At 38.8% G+C, this 17049-nt stretch overlaps 1 protein-coding gene across 2 annotated transcripts; it reads left to right on the top strand.

Annotated features, from left to right (window-relative positions):
* The first annotated feature begins 2021 nt into the window (after window positions 1-2021).
* Window positions 2022-16462, top strand: CLN8 (CLN8 transmembrane ER and ERGIC protein). 2 transcript variants are annotated; one of them, XM_063313875.1, is made up of 4 exons: window positions 2022-2119; window positions 4436-5088; window positions 10433-14765; window positions 14806-16462. In XM_063313875.1, the coding sequence occupies exons 2-3, from the start codon at window positions 4546-4548 to the stop codon at window positions 10754-10756; spliced, it is 867 nt and encodes a 288-aa protein (XP_063169945.1). In that variant the 5' UTR covers window positions 2022-2119; window positions 4436-4545; the 3' UTR covers window positions 10757-14765; window positions 14806-16462. The 2 variants fall into 2 exon arrangements, with proteins under 2 accessions (XP_063169945.1, XP_063169953.1); XM_063313883.1 differs by having other exon boundaries at window positions 2022-2123.
* Window positions 16463-17049: the final 587 nt, after the last annotated feature.

Raw genomic sequence — 17049 nt, 5'->3', positions numbered from 1 at the left:
TATATGCCAGCAAATTTGGAAAACACAAGAATGGCCATCAGACTGGAAAAAATCAACTTATATCCCCATACCAAAAAAGGGAAACACTAAAGAATGTTCAAACTATCGAACAGTGGCACTCATCTCACATGCCAGTAAGGTGATGCTCAAGATCCTGCAAGGTAGACTTCAGCAATTCATGGAGCGAGAATTGCCAGATGTACAAGCTGAGTTTAGAAAAGGCAGAGGACCTCGGGACCAAATTGCCAATATCCGCTGGATAATGGAAAAAGCCAGGGAGTTTCAGAAAAACATCTATTTCTGTTTTATTGACTATTCTAAAGCCTTTGACTGTGTGGACCATAACAAATTGTGGCAAGTTCTTAGTGGTATGGGGATACCAAGTCATCTTGTCTGCCTCCTGAGGAATCTGTATAACGACCAAGTAGCAACAGTAAGAACAGACTACGGAACAACGGACTGGTTTAAGATTGGGAAAGGAGTACGGCAGGGCTGTATCCTCTCACCCTACCTATTCAACTTGTACGCAGAACACATCATGCGACATGCTGGGCTTGAGGAATCCAAGGCCGGAGTTAAAATCGCTGGAAGAAACATTAACAATCTCAGATATGCAGATGATACCACTTGGATGGCTGAAAGCGAAGAGGAACTGAGGAGCCTTATGATGAAGGTGAAAGAAGAAAGTGCAAAAGCTGGCTTGCAGCTAAACCTCAAAAAAACCAAGATTATGGCAACCAGCTTGATTGATAACTGGCAAACAGAGGGAGAAAATGTAGAAGCAGGGAAAGACTTTGTATTTCTAGGTGCGAAGATTACTGCAGATGCTGACTGCAGTCAGGAAATCAGAAGATGCTTAATCCTTAGGAGAAAAACAATGACAAATCTCGATAAAATAGTCAAGAGCAGAGACCTCACACTGACAACAAAGGTCCGCATAGGTAAAGCAATGGTGTTCCCTGTAGTAACATATGGCTGCGAGAGCTGGACCATAAGGAAGACTGAGCGAAGGAAGATCGATGCTTTTGAACTGTGGTGTTGGAGGAAAATGCTGAGAGTGCCTTGGACTGCCAGAAGATCAAACCAGTTCATACTCCAGGAAATAAAGCCAGACTGCTCACTTGAGGGAATGATATTAAAGGCAAAACTGAAATACTTTGGCCACATAATGACAAGACAGGACATCCTGGAGAAGATGCTGATGCTAGGGAGAGTGGAGGGCAAAAGGAAGAGGGGCCGACCAAGGGCGAGATGGATGGATGATATTCTAGAGGTGGCGGACTCGTCCCTGGGGGAGCTGGTGGTGTTGACGACCGACAGGAAGCTCTGGCGTGGGCTGGTCCATGAAGTCACGAAGAGTCGGAAGCGACTAAATGAATAAACAACAATTTATTCGGAACCTGGCTGTAGCTCCTCTGAAGGGGCCTCCGTTGCGAGGCACTGGATGACACGTCTATCTTACACATGTTTATTTGGAAGGAAAACTAAAGCAGGGAGAAAGGCTGACTCCGACGGGTACTTTTTTTAAAAACCGCCGAAGCCTGTCACGTGAGCATCGCGTGTGAAAAAAGTGGCCTCTGGTAGAAATGCGAATGTTAGGAGTCAACAGAATTGGAGAGAGTTCCTTTTAGAATGTAGGAAAAGGACGAAAGTGCGAGAATCATAATTAGAATTGCAAGGCGGATCGGTTCAAAGTGTATTTGTGGGTATGAGGTTTGGCTTAGAGCTAGCGAATTTCGAACGAGGCCCGAATTCTCCAGTAGGCGGCGACAGCCGAACACCACGGCTACGTTAGAGCGGCTCTTCTTTCCTCCCCTCTCAGAGTGGCAAAATGGTTTGCTCCAGCCTTTCAACCCGAAAGAGTGGAGGAAGCAAGAAGAAAAAACTGTGGTTGTATGTTTGGGTGCGCGAGAGAGCGCACCGCCTTTCAAACAAACCCGGCCAAAACCATTGCTTTGGACTCAGCTGACCGGGAGGAGGAGGATAGGGGTGGGGGTTAAGCGCATTACGGGAAGAAGATATTTAAAAAAAAAACTGCACAGGAACAAATAGCAACAGAGGAAGAGTGGTGGCAAAGTGGAAGAAGCGACCGACCGAGGCCTTAGTCTAAACCAGAGGGGTGAGTAAGTAACGCTTTTAATATTAGCACGGAATTAGGGGAGCTCTGAGGAGAAAACACTGATCTGCTGAGTCTAAAAATCGGGGCTTCCTTTAGCGAGCTGCACCCCCCCGGCTGTAGTAGTCATTAAGCGGGGGGGGGAAGAGTAAGAGTAAGCACAACAATTATTGGATGCCAGCGTTTTTTAAGGATGAATTGGGGTATTGGACACACTTTATAACCTCGGATAGCAACGGTTTCCGTTTGCAACGCGCGAGAGATGTAGGGAGGTCATTGAGTTTGCTCTGGGTCGGGCGTTTTAGTTTTACATTTCCGGAAGACAGGTTTAGCAGAAGTGAAACCAATTCAGATTCCTTTAGAACAGTAAAGATAAGGGCAAGGAGTCCCAGGAGATTTTAGGGGGTAATTGGAAATGTAAATTTCGGGGTACATTATTTACTATCCATTTTTCATGTCCCTCGGTGTTTCTTCAGAATTGTTGAGGCAGCCACTCTTCTGTAAAAATAGTTTTCCTATCAGTTCTAAACGTTTAATGTGGGCATCACAGCACGGCTTACTTACATTAAATCTGTTACTAGGGAAGAATTGAACTGCGTTTGGTTGTCTGCATTACCCATAAAGGAATACTTAGCATCGAGTTATACATAGAAAGGGCTTGGGAAAACGGAGTTTTGGAAGATAGCCATCGGGATGATGCCCTTTTAGGAAATGATTAGTTCTGTGTAAATTCTGTGGTAGAACATCTACTGACAGAGTGTTCCACTTACCTTTTTGTAGCTCCAACTTAAAAATCTGGTGCAAAGACTCTTCTTAAACTGGCCAGGTAGAACAGATAATGTAGAGCTAACTGTTGCTTCTGTCCTATGTTGGGGTCCAGTTTTCAGCATCCTCAGCCAGCATGGAATTGGCAGTTCAACTCTGAATTAGTCATACCTGATCTTTGTGTGATGAGGGACAGGAGAAATTATTCAGTGCTTATCAACTCTCAGGGAAAAAAATGTAATCCTCTCTTTAGTCATCAGACAACTACAACCATTGTTGTAGAAAATCATCAAGAGTTTAAGTAATGAAATATATACTAAATAATTTATATATATATGTATATGTATATGCATGCATGCATGCTATATTCAATTAAGGGTTAATTATGATCCAGACCTGAATCATATTAACCAGGAAGTGTATAATGGCTAGGAGTGAAACATGCACCTGGAACTTAGTACATACTTAAATCCATCTGTGAGCCATAGTAGAAGAAAGTTTGAAAACATCTTGCTTGGTAACGACTAGGCAGTCATGTGCACATGTGAGACCACAAAGTATGGCAGCTACATATTATTGAGGCCACTATGTTCCATGGGTGGCCTTCAAGGTTGTATGTGCAACTGTTCATTTTTCTCTCAGTGTGGGACACAACACAGTAAGAGTAAGGTATAGTGAAAGGAGCCACAGGTGGCTATAAACTACTGATTGCCTGTTTCTGTTTAGCTCACAACTCTGGTTCTGCTAACTTTTGGTTTACTTAACCATGGTTATCCAAATTAACCAGATTGTTTAGTTTTACACAGCATAACAAACCATAAACTGATCACACTGGCTGGATTTACATAATACATTGAGCCACAAACTAGCCAACCATAATTTTGTCTAAGGTGTTCTGCAGGCCCAGCTTATAAATTCAGTCCTTGGGGAGGGCACCAGATCGGGGAAGGCTACTATAGACCCTCTTGTCAGTTGGCTATCCCCCATGGCATCTTTCTTTGCTTTTCTCCTCCAAAAGTACTTTATATATTTTCATACTTAGGGGCATGAAGCTCTTAACATTTCTTAAAATCATAGCTAAACACGTTCAATATAAAAAGTGTATATTTACATCAGAATTTAATGCTGCTGAATAAACTATAATTGCCATCACAACATCATGACTTCTTTATACAGGACAGTGTTTGGATTCAGAGCTACACTAATATGGCCAATGACAGGTACTAAGTAGTAATGTATGATTCTTGATCTCAGTGTTAATTGGAGAAGTATGGGGAACAAACTCAAGCAGCTCTTGCACTACTACTAGTAATACATAATTGGGTTTTCATATCATGTGTTTACTTAATCATAGTTTGTTGAATAACCCATTATTGGATTATGCAAAATGCTAAGCCATTTTGGTTATACAAAAAGCTAAAGACTCTCAGTGCAGTGCGTGAATTAAGTCTGTATGACATCCTAGATCAAGGTATAAGATGTTATGTGTAAGCAAATATACATGTGTATATTCCTATATAGAGAGTTTTGTTTTTATCTTTTTTTTCTCTACAGATGACAATGAGAATTTGGTTGCTACGTGCATGGGCAAAAGTTCAAGGTTCTTAAGTGGACCTGACAAGTGGATGAGACTGTCTCCCAAAACCTCAACATAAGTAGAAGAAATGAATCTTGAAAATGATTGGGCAACATCTGGATCCATATTTGCGTGGAATTATTTTCTGTGGGAAGTTCGTTTGGCACTTGTGGCCATTGGCTTCTTTCTCTACTTGGGAATACTTTGTTTTTCACATTTTTTATCTTCATGGATGAGTATCACTTACCGCTCATTGCCGGCAAAAGAGAAAGTCTTTTGGAATCTGACTGCTACACGGGGTGTGTTCGGCATTCAGAGTTGTGTGGCTGGCTTTTGGGCTTTACTTCTAGATCCAGTTTTTCAGGCTGACAAGGTTTATTCCCAGCAGGACTGGAGTTGGTTCAGTTGCCTCATAGCCTCTGGCTTCTTTTTGCTGGAAAATGTAGCCGTTCATGTCTCTAATTTTGTCTTCAAAACATTTGACTTATTTGTAGTTGCTCATCATTTTCTTGCTTTTGGTGGTTTTTTGGGTCTGGTAATCAACATAAAATCTGGACATTACATACCTTTGATAGGAATGCTACTTGAGATGAGCACACCTTTCACTTGCATGTCTTGGATGCTTTTAAAGGTGAGAGAAGTGAGCAAAGGAGAGATTCTCCCTGACTAACTAGAGAACCAATTAAGATTATAGTTATGGTAGCTACTTAAAATCATGTGTCTTGCCTGTACTTGTCCTCAGTGGAAGTCCATATGGCAAGACAGACTGGAACTACAGCAGCTCAGAGAGCATGGTGACAGCTCGCTTCAGTAATGAGGCATTTTATGCCACAAGGTTCAGGTAACAACCCTCAGCCCCCACCTTTTTCTTGGAGGGTGGTGAATCACCTGCCTGGAGTCTAGTCCTCTGTTTCCTCTCTGTTAGTTGTATGAACTTCCATGCAGAGTCTCTGGGTGATCAGGCCTAGGCCCATGTCTGTGTACGTAGCTGCTTGGTGGCCTTCACTGCTAGTTGTTCATTTACAGATGTAACTGCTGCAAAACAGTGTCATAACAAACACACATTTGAAAAGATTAGCTGATTCTCATATCTATAATTGTAATCAGAATTATTCAACCCCCATTGCAACTCAGGTTGATTGTCAAAATGTACAAACTTTCAGCTGTTTGCAATGAACAAATCAAACAAAAGCAATTGAAATAGCTCAGCACAACAGATGCTTCAAGTGATGTCCCCAAAGTCAACTGAAAATGCAACTTAAAATGACTTCTCCAGTCTCAGAATTATTCAACCCCTTCATGGCAAGCATCTTCAGTACTTAGTGGAGCACCCTTTTGCTGTTATGACCTGCTGCAAACGAGATACATAGCCAGACACCAGCTTCTGGCAGCGTTCCTGGGGAATAGTAGTCCATTCCTCGTGAGCCACAGCCTCCAGTTCAGTAATATTCTTGGGTTTGCATGCTGCAGCCACCTTCAAATCCCACCAGAGATTTTCTGTGGGGTTCAAGTCAGGTGACTGTGATGGCCACTGTAGAATCTTCCAGGACTACTACTGCATCCAAGCCTTAATGGAATATGAGGTATGTTTGGGAACATTGTCCTGTTGGAAGGTCCAATGACACCCAAGCTTCAACTTCCTTACAGACGGCATGACGTTTTCTCCTAGGATTTTCTGATACTTCAATGAATCCATCTTGCTGTCCACACACTGCAGGTTTCCAGTGCCAGAGGATGCAAAGCGGCCCCAGAGCATCACTGAGCCACCACCATGCTTAACTGTAGGCAGTGTTCTTTTCAGTGTATGCTTCATTCTTCTTCCTCCAGATGTACTGCTGATCCATTGGGCCGAAAAGTTCCAGTTTTGTTTCATTGCTCCACAGAACAGAATCCCAAAACTTCTGTGGCTTATTGATATGATTTTGAGCATATTGGAGCCGACTTTTCTTGTGCTTTTGGGTCAGTAGTGGTGTACATCTTGGAGTTCTGGCATGGAAACCTTCTGTGTTTAGTATGCACCTTACTGTGCTCACTGAAACCTCAGTGCCTGTTGCTACCAAGTCTTGCTGCAGGTCTTTTGCAGTCACTCGAGGGTTTCTTTCCACCTGCCTTCTCAGAAATCTGGTTGCAGCCATTGACAGCTTCCTTTTTCTGCCCCATCTGGGTAGTGTAACCACTGTTCCTTTAACTTTGAACTTGTGAACTATGCTTCCAACGGTCTCTCTAGGAACATTCAGTGCCTTTGCTATCTTTTTGTATCCTGTTCCTTGTTTGTGAAGGGCAGTGATCTCTTCTCTTACCTTTCTGGACCATTCTTTTGACTTAGCCATACTGTATTTCTAACATGCAGTCAAATGTGACACTCAACAAACCCCTAGCCACTTCAGGTATTTCATGTGTTCCAGCTCAAGCACACCTGGTGCAACTAACAAAACTCTTGATTAGTTGCATCAGGTGTGCTTGAGACTAACACCTGTTTTGCATATTGATGTGTGCTGTTGTGACGGATTCTATTTGGGGGTTGAATAATTTTGAGACTGGCGAATCATTGTAAGTTGCATTTTCAGTTGACTTTGGGGACACCACTTGAAGCATCCTGATTTGCAATGGGGGTTGAATAATTATGATTACAACTGTAGAATATTTTGTGGTAGAGCAACAGCTAGAAGAAACCCCTGATTGAATAATACAATTTTTTAAAAAATAACTATTTACCTCAATTGAGCTTTTCAAAATGAAATGTTGAATCTATTTAATGTATTAACTTTTACACATGCTACTTTAAATTTAACTTAGGACTGCAAATATATCCAAAATACTTGTTCTGGAAGGAGATAGAATCAGTAAATCTGGCTAGGGGTAAGCAACTTTTTGCACTTGTCCCCAGTCAGCTTGGGGAGCATGGGAAATGTCACTGGAAGAGTGATGAGCAAAGTGGTGCTGCATTTGGGGCCCAAAATATGCTGACAGAAATTGGCCATTTAGTTGTCAATTCCATTCAGTAGTCCTATCGGTGGAGGCTATGAGCTGTCTGTTCCTTTTGTAACTAATCAGAATGTTGAGTTACATGAACCTTGACCTGGTCTAGAACAATTCACACTCATGGTTAGTGTATATTTCATTGGAGAACTAACGTTGTATTCTTGAGAATTTCAATAAGTTTGGCGCATGGGGAGATACAGAACAAATGGGAGACTAGTGTTGTCTGTGAGCTTGCTTTAGGTAACTCAGCAAGATGTGGTTGTATGTAAAAATACACAGTAATGTCCCATTTTATAATACTGTGAACTACTTACATAATTGGATTATGCTTTCCTGTGACATGGGACCATAGATTAAAACGGTCTCTATGTTTGTTAGCTGCCCTGCAATACCACTGATCAAAATAATGATGATCTTGAGTTCCGGGTAGAAAATAGTTTTGCTTGCAGAATGTTTATTTCTGGTATCAACGAAGTTCATACATTTGAGGAAATCATGTAAACCCTTGTACATGGAGGCATGACATAATGTAACATCTTCATCTTAAGGGAAAGTGGACTGTATATGCCATTCTGATAGCCAAGGCAAGTGACAGGAAATGGGATCTGTGTAAACTGTTGCTGCTTTCACTTGGAGGTGGTACAGGGAAGCAATAAGAAGAGGGGAATTGTACATACAACGGATCAGAAGCTCTCCCTTGAAGCTGCCTTATTGGGATAGTATTAGTGTGTTTTCCAATCTTTTGAGTATGTTGCTTTGAGTCACTTGTAATCAGTTGGCCTTATTAATTGAAAATAAGGATAGTATCCCTTTAAAGTAACAGAGCTCACTATACAGCATACATGATATTATGCTGTATTTTAGACTTGCAAGTTGAAAACAGCATTGTAATGTAAAATTTTACGACAGAAATGCAAACAATTTAGACAGTATTTCAGTTCCTGTTTAGGTGTAAAGTCAAAACCTAAAAACCAGGTCAAAGATCATGTTATGAGTGCTTGCTGCTTAATACACAGGCGGGAAGTTTGTAATCTTTCAGATACTGCTGAGCTCCAAAGCAGCTCCGCCTGTGGCTGGGGGTGATGGGAGCTTTGCTTAAACATTGGGAAGGCCATAAGCTTGCCAACCCGAGTTTAGAATATTTTCACAATAAGTAGGGCTGGAGAGAAAAAAAGGAAGTTCTGGAAAAATAGATGTTCCAGATCATGGTTGGGTTCATACATCATGCTAAGCCATAATGCAGTTTGTTTGAGCCTAACCATTGTGATATATAAACCATGGCTTATGACAGGAAAGGGCAATTTCCCTCTGGCCATAAGCTGTACTTTATTTTACTTCTTAATTTCTGGGAAGTGTCAGAGGCATAGCAGTGGCAAAGTTATCTCAGTAGAGGAGGTAAAAGGGATGCTGGTGGGTGCATGTTCTTGAAGGCTATACTTTTACAACTTTCGCTTAATACCTTGTGTGAGCCCAGCCAGCCTCTTCTAGATTAAAATAACTATAGAAAACAAAATACAGTCAATTATGTGAACCCAACCAATCCTTTCTGGATTTGAATAACAATTTAAAAGAATAAGTACTAATACATCAGTTATGATTAATATGACTGTCTTAGTTTATGATGATGGAAAATCTAAATACTATTCACGTGTGAAAATATTTTTAATTCTTTGAATCTAGTTGTAAGTAACATAATTTGAGAAACTTTTCGGTATGTTTGTATTATATTTGACTAGTTATGAACTCCCCACTATTAGATATTAGATGAAGAGCTGCTTTGTCAGACAATGGGGTTTCCAAGCAGATGTGATCTCCAGGATTTCTTTCAAAATATTAAGCAAGAATTAAATTCATAGGAACAATTGAGCTATTTAAGTGCTAGGGGTCATTATGCTTCGATATGCATATCAAGATCAAGTAGCTGTCATTTGGTTAGATTTTGCAGAGCTGCGCTAGGAGATTTCTGACCATCTGTTTGTGTTTATATGAAATAACAGTCACAGCAGTTTTGGAATCTGAGTCAAAATTCAAATGTTTCCCTTGAGATACTGCTGGGATTGAACATACTGAACTACAGTTGACTGAATTCACATAAAACATGATTTATATTATTATGTAATGTCCTGAGTGGGTGGAGAAGGGAGGGATCGGAAACTTCCAGAGTTGCCCTGCCTAAGGATCCAAGCCCTCTCTGAGGATATTGGGATGAGTGGGAGACATTGCGTATTAGAATAATTTTATGCCAGAATACTAAAGCCTACAGTTTTACATCGCTTTTATGAGAGTACTTTGAACACCATAAAGATGTCAAGCAATGTGGCTTTAGAATACTAAAGAGCAATTGAATTCTACTTTCTAGCAATACAGTCTGGGATAATATGGCAGAAGACATCCAACTTTTTATTTAAATTAAGAGGTAGCCAGGACTATTTTCTACTGATCTGACAAACACTGCAGATGAAATACATGGCATAAGCACTGAATATGCCTATATAGAGCAATCCTCCAACTCTTATTAATGTGTTGGGACATTGCCTGGGCTTTCTCCTGCAAATTCTAGTTCTGTAGCTTGGTTGTAGGGCATGGATTATAAGGCTGATGCCTTGGCATGTGCAAAAGGTTCTTTCCATTGAGTGATCCTTTTTAGCCATGAGACAAAAAGGAATGAGTATGCTGGAACTGGAAGAACTTGGCATGACTGATTTTGGAAATTAAGCATACTTCCTTCAGAATATATATCCTAATACTTGGTGACATTCCATTTTGTCATCCTAAAATGTCATCCAGATGTTTCATCAAGTTCTTGCTCACAGCCTAGCCTTGTTGTTTCAGATCCTCCAGTTCTTTCATAACTCTTTCAACAAACTTGGAAGTAGTAAGGTTCTATATTGCTTTTATTTTGCAAATCTGATTCTTTGTTATGATTTATATGTGAAATATGTTTCATTTTTATGTATATGGAATTTTAACTTGGTCTTTTTCTTCTTCTCTAGGCTGGCTGGGCTAATACTTCCTTTTGGAAGGCAAGTCAGTGGGTAATGATCCACATGTTTCACTGCCGCATGATCCTTACCTACCACATGTGGTGGGTGTGTCTTTCCAATTGGAGTGCTATGCTGGAAAATCTGGGACTCTTACATTTTATTGTTATATTCACAGGACTGAGTGCTGTTACTTTCATACTTAATCCCTACTGGACATACAAAAAGACTCTTCAACTTTCTTGTCCTGTTGACTGGAATTTTAGTGATCGAACAGTGAAAAATGGTTCATCTGTGAAACTAAATGGGGAAGCATTCCAGAAGAAGGGGCTCTGACACTGACTTGGGATCTCTATGGGTAACCGTAAAACCTGGTCAGAAATATATAATAAAGACAGGCAAAGCTTCATATTCCCAGCTGTCTAAAAAGAGATCTAAATTACTTTCTGATAATGTTATCAAAATTAAATAATGGGAATATAATTACCCTCATTTAATAAATTTTGCAGGTGAGTCCTGAGTGTTGGGCATTCTTGGTCATGTATAGGAATATTCTGTAAACCAGCAAAACGCAGGAAACAAACTGGCTGTTCTGTCTGACTTTAGAATCTGCATTGCTGCTTCTAGGACTTGCTACTTTGAACATGTTGGGTCTAGGACAGATTACTGTCTAGAAAGGATTCTAGATCTTATCTCAAAGAATGCCTAAGACAAGTGATGCTTTCCCATTAGATTAATCAATCTAGAATTGTACCATCTTCCTGGAATTCCTCTTCACATATGTATTAATCAGTTTCTGTGTAAACTTTCCCACCTCATTTAATGAATGCCAAATGCCAATCCAATTTAATATGAGAAGAGAGGTGTGATGTGACTTCTTTTCCCCTAGAAAATCACCCAAAAGTGCAACATCAATGCTAGAACATATAAAATATAATTTAGCTGTAGTTGAACATTCAAAATATGGTCATGACTTGGGTTTAACATTTAAAAAAAAGATTTCTCTCTAGTATGCAATATTCTATACCGGCTAGTAGAAAAGCCTGTATACTTTCAGATTCTTTCCAGTACATAACAATTAAACTCAAATTTTGATGTGGCACCTCAGGAAAGCTGCTCTTTTGCAATTTCATTATGAGAAATATTGAAGGTGGTTCAGCTTTTCCCATCCTCAACTTTTGGACAGATAATTTATAAAATCCTATTAAAGCAAGTTCTGTTGTGTTAGGCTCTGAAATCTAACATTAGCTTGTAAATCTTAAAATGGTTCTCAAAGCCAAGCATTTTAAAGGAAGCAACCCTATAGCTGTTCTACCTTAAATACTGTGTAAAGGTTGTTAATCTTCTAGTGTTTCAGTGGAAAGTTGTTAAACACTGCCACCTAACGGCAGTTTTGAAATACAGGTACCCATCTTATTTTAAACAAGCAGGCTATAAAATTATCTGGAATATGCACTATCTGTAAAAGATAATACATTGAGTTTATTTATTTTAATGTATGTAATATAGAATGCATGAGAATCTGAAATTATTGCTGTTATATTCAAGCTCAATATACAAAAATATAAGTGAAGTACTGTTTGAAACATACCTTTCTCTGCCAAACCCTGATAAAATTAGTGAAAGTAACTGAGGTAGTGGTAAGTCTGCACAAAATTTTAAAAGGTACAGCTTTCTCCAATTTCTCATTTCCCTGTTTGAGAAACATATTAATTACAGTTGTGAAAGTTTGGTCTGGTGGTTAGAAATCAGGAGACTGAGTTCTAGTCCCGCCTTAGGCATGAAAGCCGGCTGGGTGACCTTGGGCCAGTCCCCCTCTCTCAGCCCAACTCACCTCACAAGGTGGTGGTTGTGGGGAAAATAGGAGGAGGGAGGAGTATTTGGTTACGTTCATTGCCTTGAGTTATTTATAAAAATAATAAAGGAGGGATATCAAATAAATAAATAAATGATACAAGAAGTATTATACATTTGCTCTAGTCATTGCTTGGAAAGAAGAACAGTTCAGAAAGGCCAACTTTTGCATAATATAAATGCATGTATAGAAACTTGTCTTCAACTTCTATAGTTAACATATCAATCAAATCTTTATTGTCATAGACCAGCATAATAGTTAACCTAAATTAAGGTAACAGGATCTTAATTCATCTTCCAGACTCTTAGTTCTTGATGTTTTGAATTGTGGTATATTTCTAGCTAAAATGTTACTGAGAGTGATGCCACTAATTGACTTTTCTTGGCTGTAACTTGCATTATTTTGAGTAGTAGCACACCATAAGATGAGAAATTGAAAATCTGCATTCTGAAGATGATCATGACCACACTTACAGTTGTCTTATGTCAAAAACAGACCCTGAAAAAGGCTAAATGTCATTAATACAGTTGGGGCAGGGGTGGGGTCAGAATCGAATCAGGAACATTTTAGTAGAACATTCTTACTGGTACATCATTCCTGGTGGAGGACCGAGAGACTCTGGATCTCTTTCTAGACAGCAGAGGTTTGCTGGTCTGCTTGTTTTTAATCAAAGTAGCAAAGTTGCAGCTTGCACAATAAAAACATACCTGTATATATTATTTCCTTATGTTTCTCTTAAGTCAGTAAAAAAAATTGCACTATATATGGAATAATGTCTGATGCTGAATCTAGTATCATAGGAGTAGTTAGTAAACACCTTCAGATATATTCGATGTTTAACCAATAGCTTAGGTGCATGTGCAATAGCTGTTTTTTTTTTAAATGGGTTTAATTTTTCCAGTTCATTTGCTAATGTATAGCTTTGGACCCTTGAGTTTGTTAGTATTATCTCACTTGCCTATAATAATTTAGAGTTTGCTTTATGGTTTTTTTTTCCTGATTAAGTCAATGCTGTGCTTTAGTTGGGAGTGCTGCTACTAATCTAGATTTTGATTAGAATCCCTCTCCTAAATATATGTCATTTCTGTTCTGTTCCAAAAGAGATCAGGCCACACAATCCTTAAATTTGATTTAATTTAAATTTTGTTAAAATTATATTCAATTAAAAAGATTACTACTTATGTATATGTAAGATGTGTGTATGTAACAGTTTATCCCATTGTCACATTCAGTATTTGGTGGCAACCTTAGGGGCCAAGGGCACCACACCAAAAAATGGAAGGGTGGAACAAGTGCAGTCCTGTGATGTTATGCAATTGTGTGCTTGCAGTTTATGCACTCTTGACTAAAATGGTCAAGATCTCTATTACAATGGTTCTGTGCTGCTTAGCGCCAAAATAATAAGTAGGCCTAAGTAATAGAAATGGGGATTTTGCTGGGACAGTGGGACAAATTTGCAGCAGAAACAAGAAATCTGCTTTTTTTTTCTCCCAAGAGTATTTTTCAAAAAGTAGAGTGGAGGTAGAGTATCTTTTTTTTTTTAAATAGCTGGCATAGAGTATAGTCTAATAATTAATGAAATCACATATGTAAATAGAACTTTATTTTTTATTCAAATGTGAGAACTGAACGATGTCATATGGGAAATTTCAGTGTTTCAGCCATGTTTGGCTTTCAGTGCAAAGTAGTTTAGCTTATTGCCTTCTGTAAATGCCTCCTCGCACCTCCAAGTTCTTGTTTGTGCAAAAATAAGTTTCAGTATAAAGAAAACTAATCATAGGCACTTTGTAATGAAGAATAGTAAAAGGGGGGGGGGAATTAAGCACCCTTCTCTCTTCCTAGTTGCCCCATGAAGTATTACAAAATGTAGTTTACAACTTTCCAACCTGGATAATACTGAAAAAGCTGAATATGAGACCATTTACCTGTTTTCTTTGCTGTTGAGTTGCCATGCTTTTATTCTCCCCTACATCTCCTGGTGCAGTTAACAACCAAAAATTACGTTTTATATTCATCCCCCCCCCCCCCGGTTATGTATCATCTGCAAATGGAGGATAGCTGCTTCCTAAAAATAAGAACTTTATTTTTAAAGTAGCTTATGCAGCAAATGTATGTGATACATTTGTTTTTGTTTTTCCTTGCTCCTCCATAATTGATTGTACTAATAAATTTATTGCTTTGTTCTTGAAAATAATATTTCCTTTTTTAAACCATAATCATTTAACAAGCTTTACGGATTTTTGCTTGCAAAATAATGGGCAGCGAAATGTACTATTAGACACTTTCCTATTATTTCAGTGAAAAAAACTCTTTTTAACAGTTTGCAGTTTAATAACTTTTTCCCTGATGTATTGAAATGCAGTTGCCCAGAAGACCATCTAGTTTCATTTCCTTCTTTCACAGTAGCGACTTAGATAGATCTAGAAATCTGTATGTGGAATAAGAAAACAATAGGCTTCTTCCCTGCGGTGCTGCCCAGAGGTGTTGACAGTATAAGCCAGTATTCCCAACAACTATAATAGCTGTGAAGTTTGGAGATTAAGTACATCTGGATGGCACCAGGTTGGGGAAGTCTGCATTACATCTGGAACAATATTCAGTACTGCCTGAATCAAGGTTTCGCTTAGCCTTGTCCTCTATGAATTTAAAAATATCTAAGCCAGTAACCACTGCCGTCTTTTTGTACAAAATTATACTTTCTTTTGTCTATTCTGAACTAGTTTCAGCTGATTTCATATTACCTGAATTCTAGGGAGCTGTTTCTTCCATACAGTGCTTAATAAACATTTAGTCTCTCCCTCTCCCTCTCCCCCTCTTGGTAAATTACAGAGTACAATATTTCCACCCATGCTTGAAAAGGAAAAGCTAGAACCAATGCCATGGTCTGTACTCTTCAAGTTCTACATCTTTTCTGGAATGGTACCATGCCACTTGAATTGCGTTCTTTATTTCAGATGTGGTTTACCATATATTCACATCAATATATTAGCTGTTCAGTTTAATCCTGTTCACAATCATCCAAGGAAGGAATTGTTTCTTTTGCTGTTGCTGAATATAGTTTGTTTCATTGTGCTATCTACACATCACTAATATATTTTCCATATCTCCCGATTTACTCATTATCATTCTATATATATTTAGTTCCTAACTATATGTTGCATTCATGGTTTGTGCTAAGTAAAAAAAATTAGGCCAACCGTAGCTCCTGGAATTCGGGAATAGATTACAGACTCTTCTGTGATCTATTTATGCTAGCCTACCAACCTGGTATGGTCCACTTGTGCTATAATTATAAATCCCAAGCCACATAGCCAGAGTATAAACAGTGTATTTCCACACTGGACTGTTTGGGAAAACAAAGTTCCCAGTTCACCATAAAATGAGCTTCAGCAGCTCTCTTTAACTGCTGCTCCTGGCACAGGAAAGCCAGCTATCAAGTTCAAACCAAAATTCTGGGACCTTTTGGCTTATAGTAAGGGTATGGCATGTCAAGAATCACATATGTACTAAAAGTGGGTGGGGCTCAGAGCCATTTGAGGAGGACATTTTAACAGAAATTTTTCCCATGCAAATAGCCAAAATCTTTAACGTTGCCCATGTGGTCAGGCTTTGAGGGTTGCAAAACGCATGCTGATGGGTTTCATGTGTCTTGCAACAGTGCTCATGTCCCTGCATAGCTTAGAAAGCAATATGTGAATGCACTCATTGTGTCCGGAGGAGCTCCTTCCCCACAGAAATCCACTTTGGCACATATTTTAATCTCTCCGTATTATGCAAGGACCTTTTATTTCTCCAGACCTTTTAAGTCGTCTTCATTTAGAAACTGCAGTAAAAATTAAAATCCATATTACTTTTTATTTTTAGTATCGTTATTTCTGATAAGTGTTGCTTCCCTGTATGAAGAAATATATTTGCTATAAACTTCTAGATCTCTGGTTTAAAATGATCTATTCTGATTTCATAATTCAATATTTTGGTTTACTCAATTGTTCTACTGAAACTGATTTTTAAAACTTATTTCCTATATTAACCAGACAGTTATTGCCTTAAATGTTTTGTCAGTAGTATAATAGCCTCAATTAATCTATGTTAAATTGAGTAACCATGCAGTATCAGACCAAGATTAAATTAATGCAGAATATTGGGAACCAATATGTGCTTAAGTGATTTTAATAAAAATTTATCAGACTGTGATATTTCCTAGCTTTTCTGAGTCTTTAAAGTTGTATTTATAGATGCTCCAATTATGAATTATGAATTCTTCCTATGATGTAATACAAATGAAACATTCTCATGTGTGAAGCTTAACTTCCGTTGACTGTTTGGATAAGCCCATTTGTTTAAAAAAATACCAAAACTCTTTACAAAACAAACTACATGCGATGATGATGATGATGTAAATGGGGAAGGAAGGGAAGCAATCATTCAGACACTGAGCCTGGGAAATTACGTGCCAGGCAGAAAAACTAAATATATTTGATCATGCTGCTTTAATCTCCTTCCTTGCTCCTCTAATGACCTCCCCCAAAGAAACCCAATTCAAATGGTGGCTGAAACTAACTTGAGGGGAATTTTCAGAGGAGTATGAGGACATAATTCAGTTGAAGCCCAAATTGGCTTGCTTACAGATTTCAGTACTGGAGGCAGAATATAGAAGGCTAAAGACACTGAAGTTACAACCATTCTTTATGGACTTAGGCAAATCACCTTTTAACTGATTGATTACAGTGATTGTTTGACTCGATGTAAACACTAAACAATAGAATATAGCATC

Source organism: Candoia aspera, chromosome 1, assembly GCF_035149785.1.
Source record: "Candoia aspera isolate rCanAsp1 chromosome 1, rCanAsp1.hap2, whole genome shotgun sequence".
Lineage (NCBI taxonomy): Eukaryota > Metazoa > Chordata > Lepidosauria > Squamata > Boidae > Candoia > Candoia aspera.
Note: the sequence above shows the minus strand (reverse complement) of the source record. Positions and strands in the feature narration are given on the sequence as shown.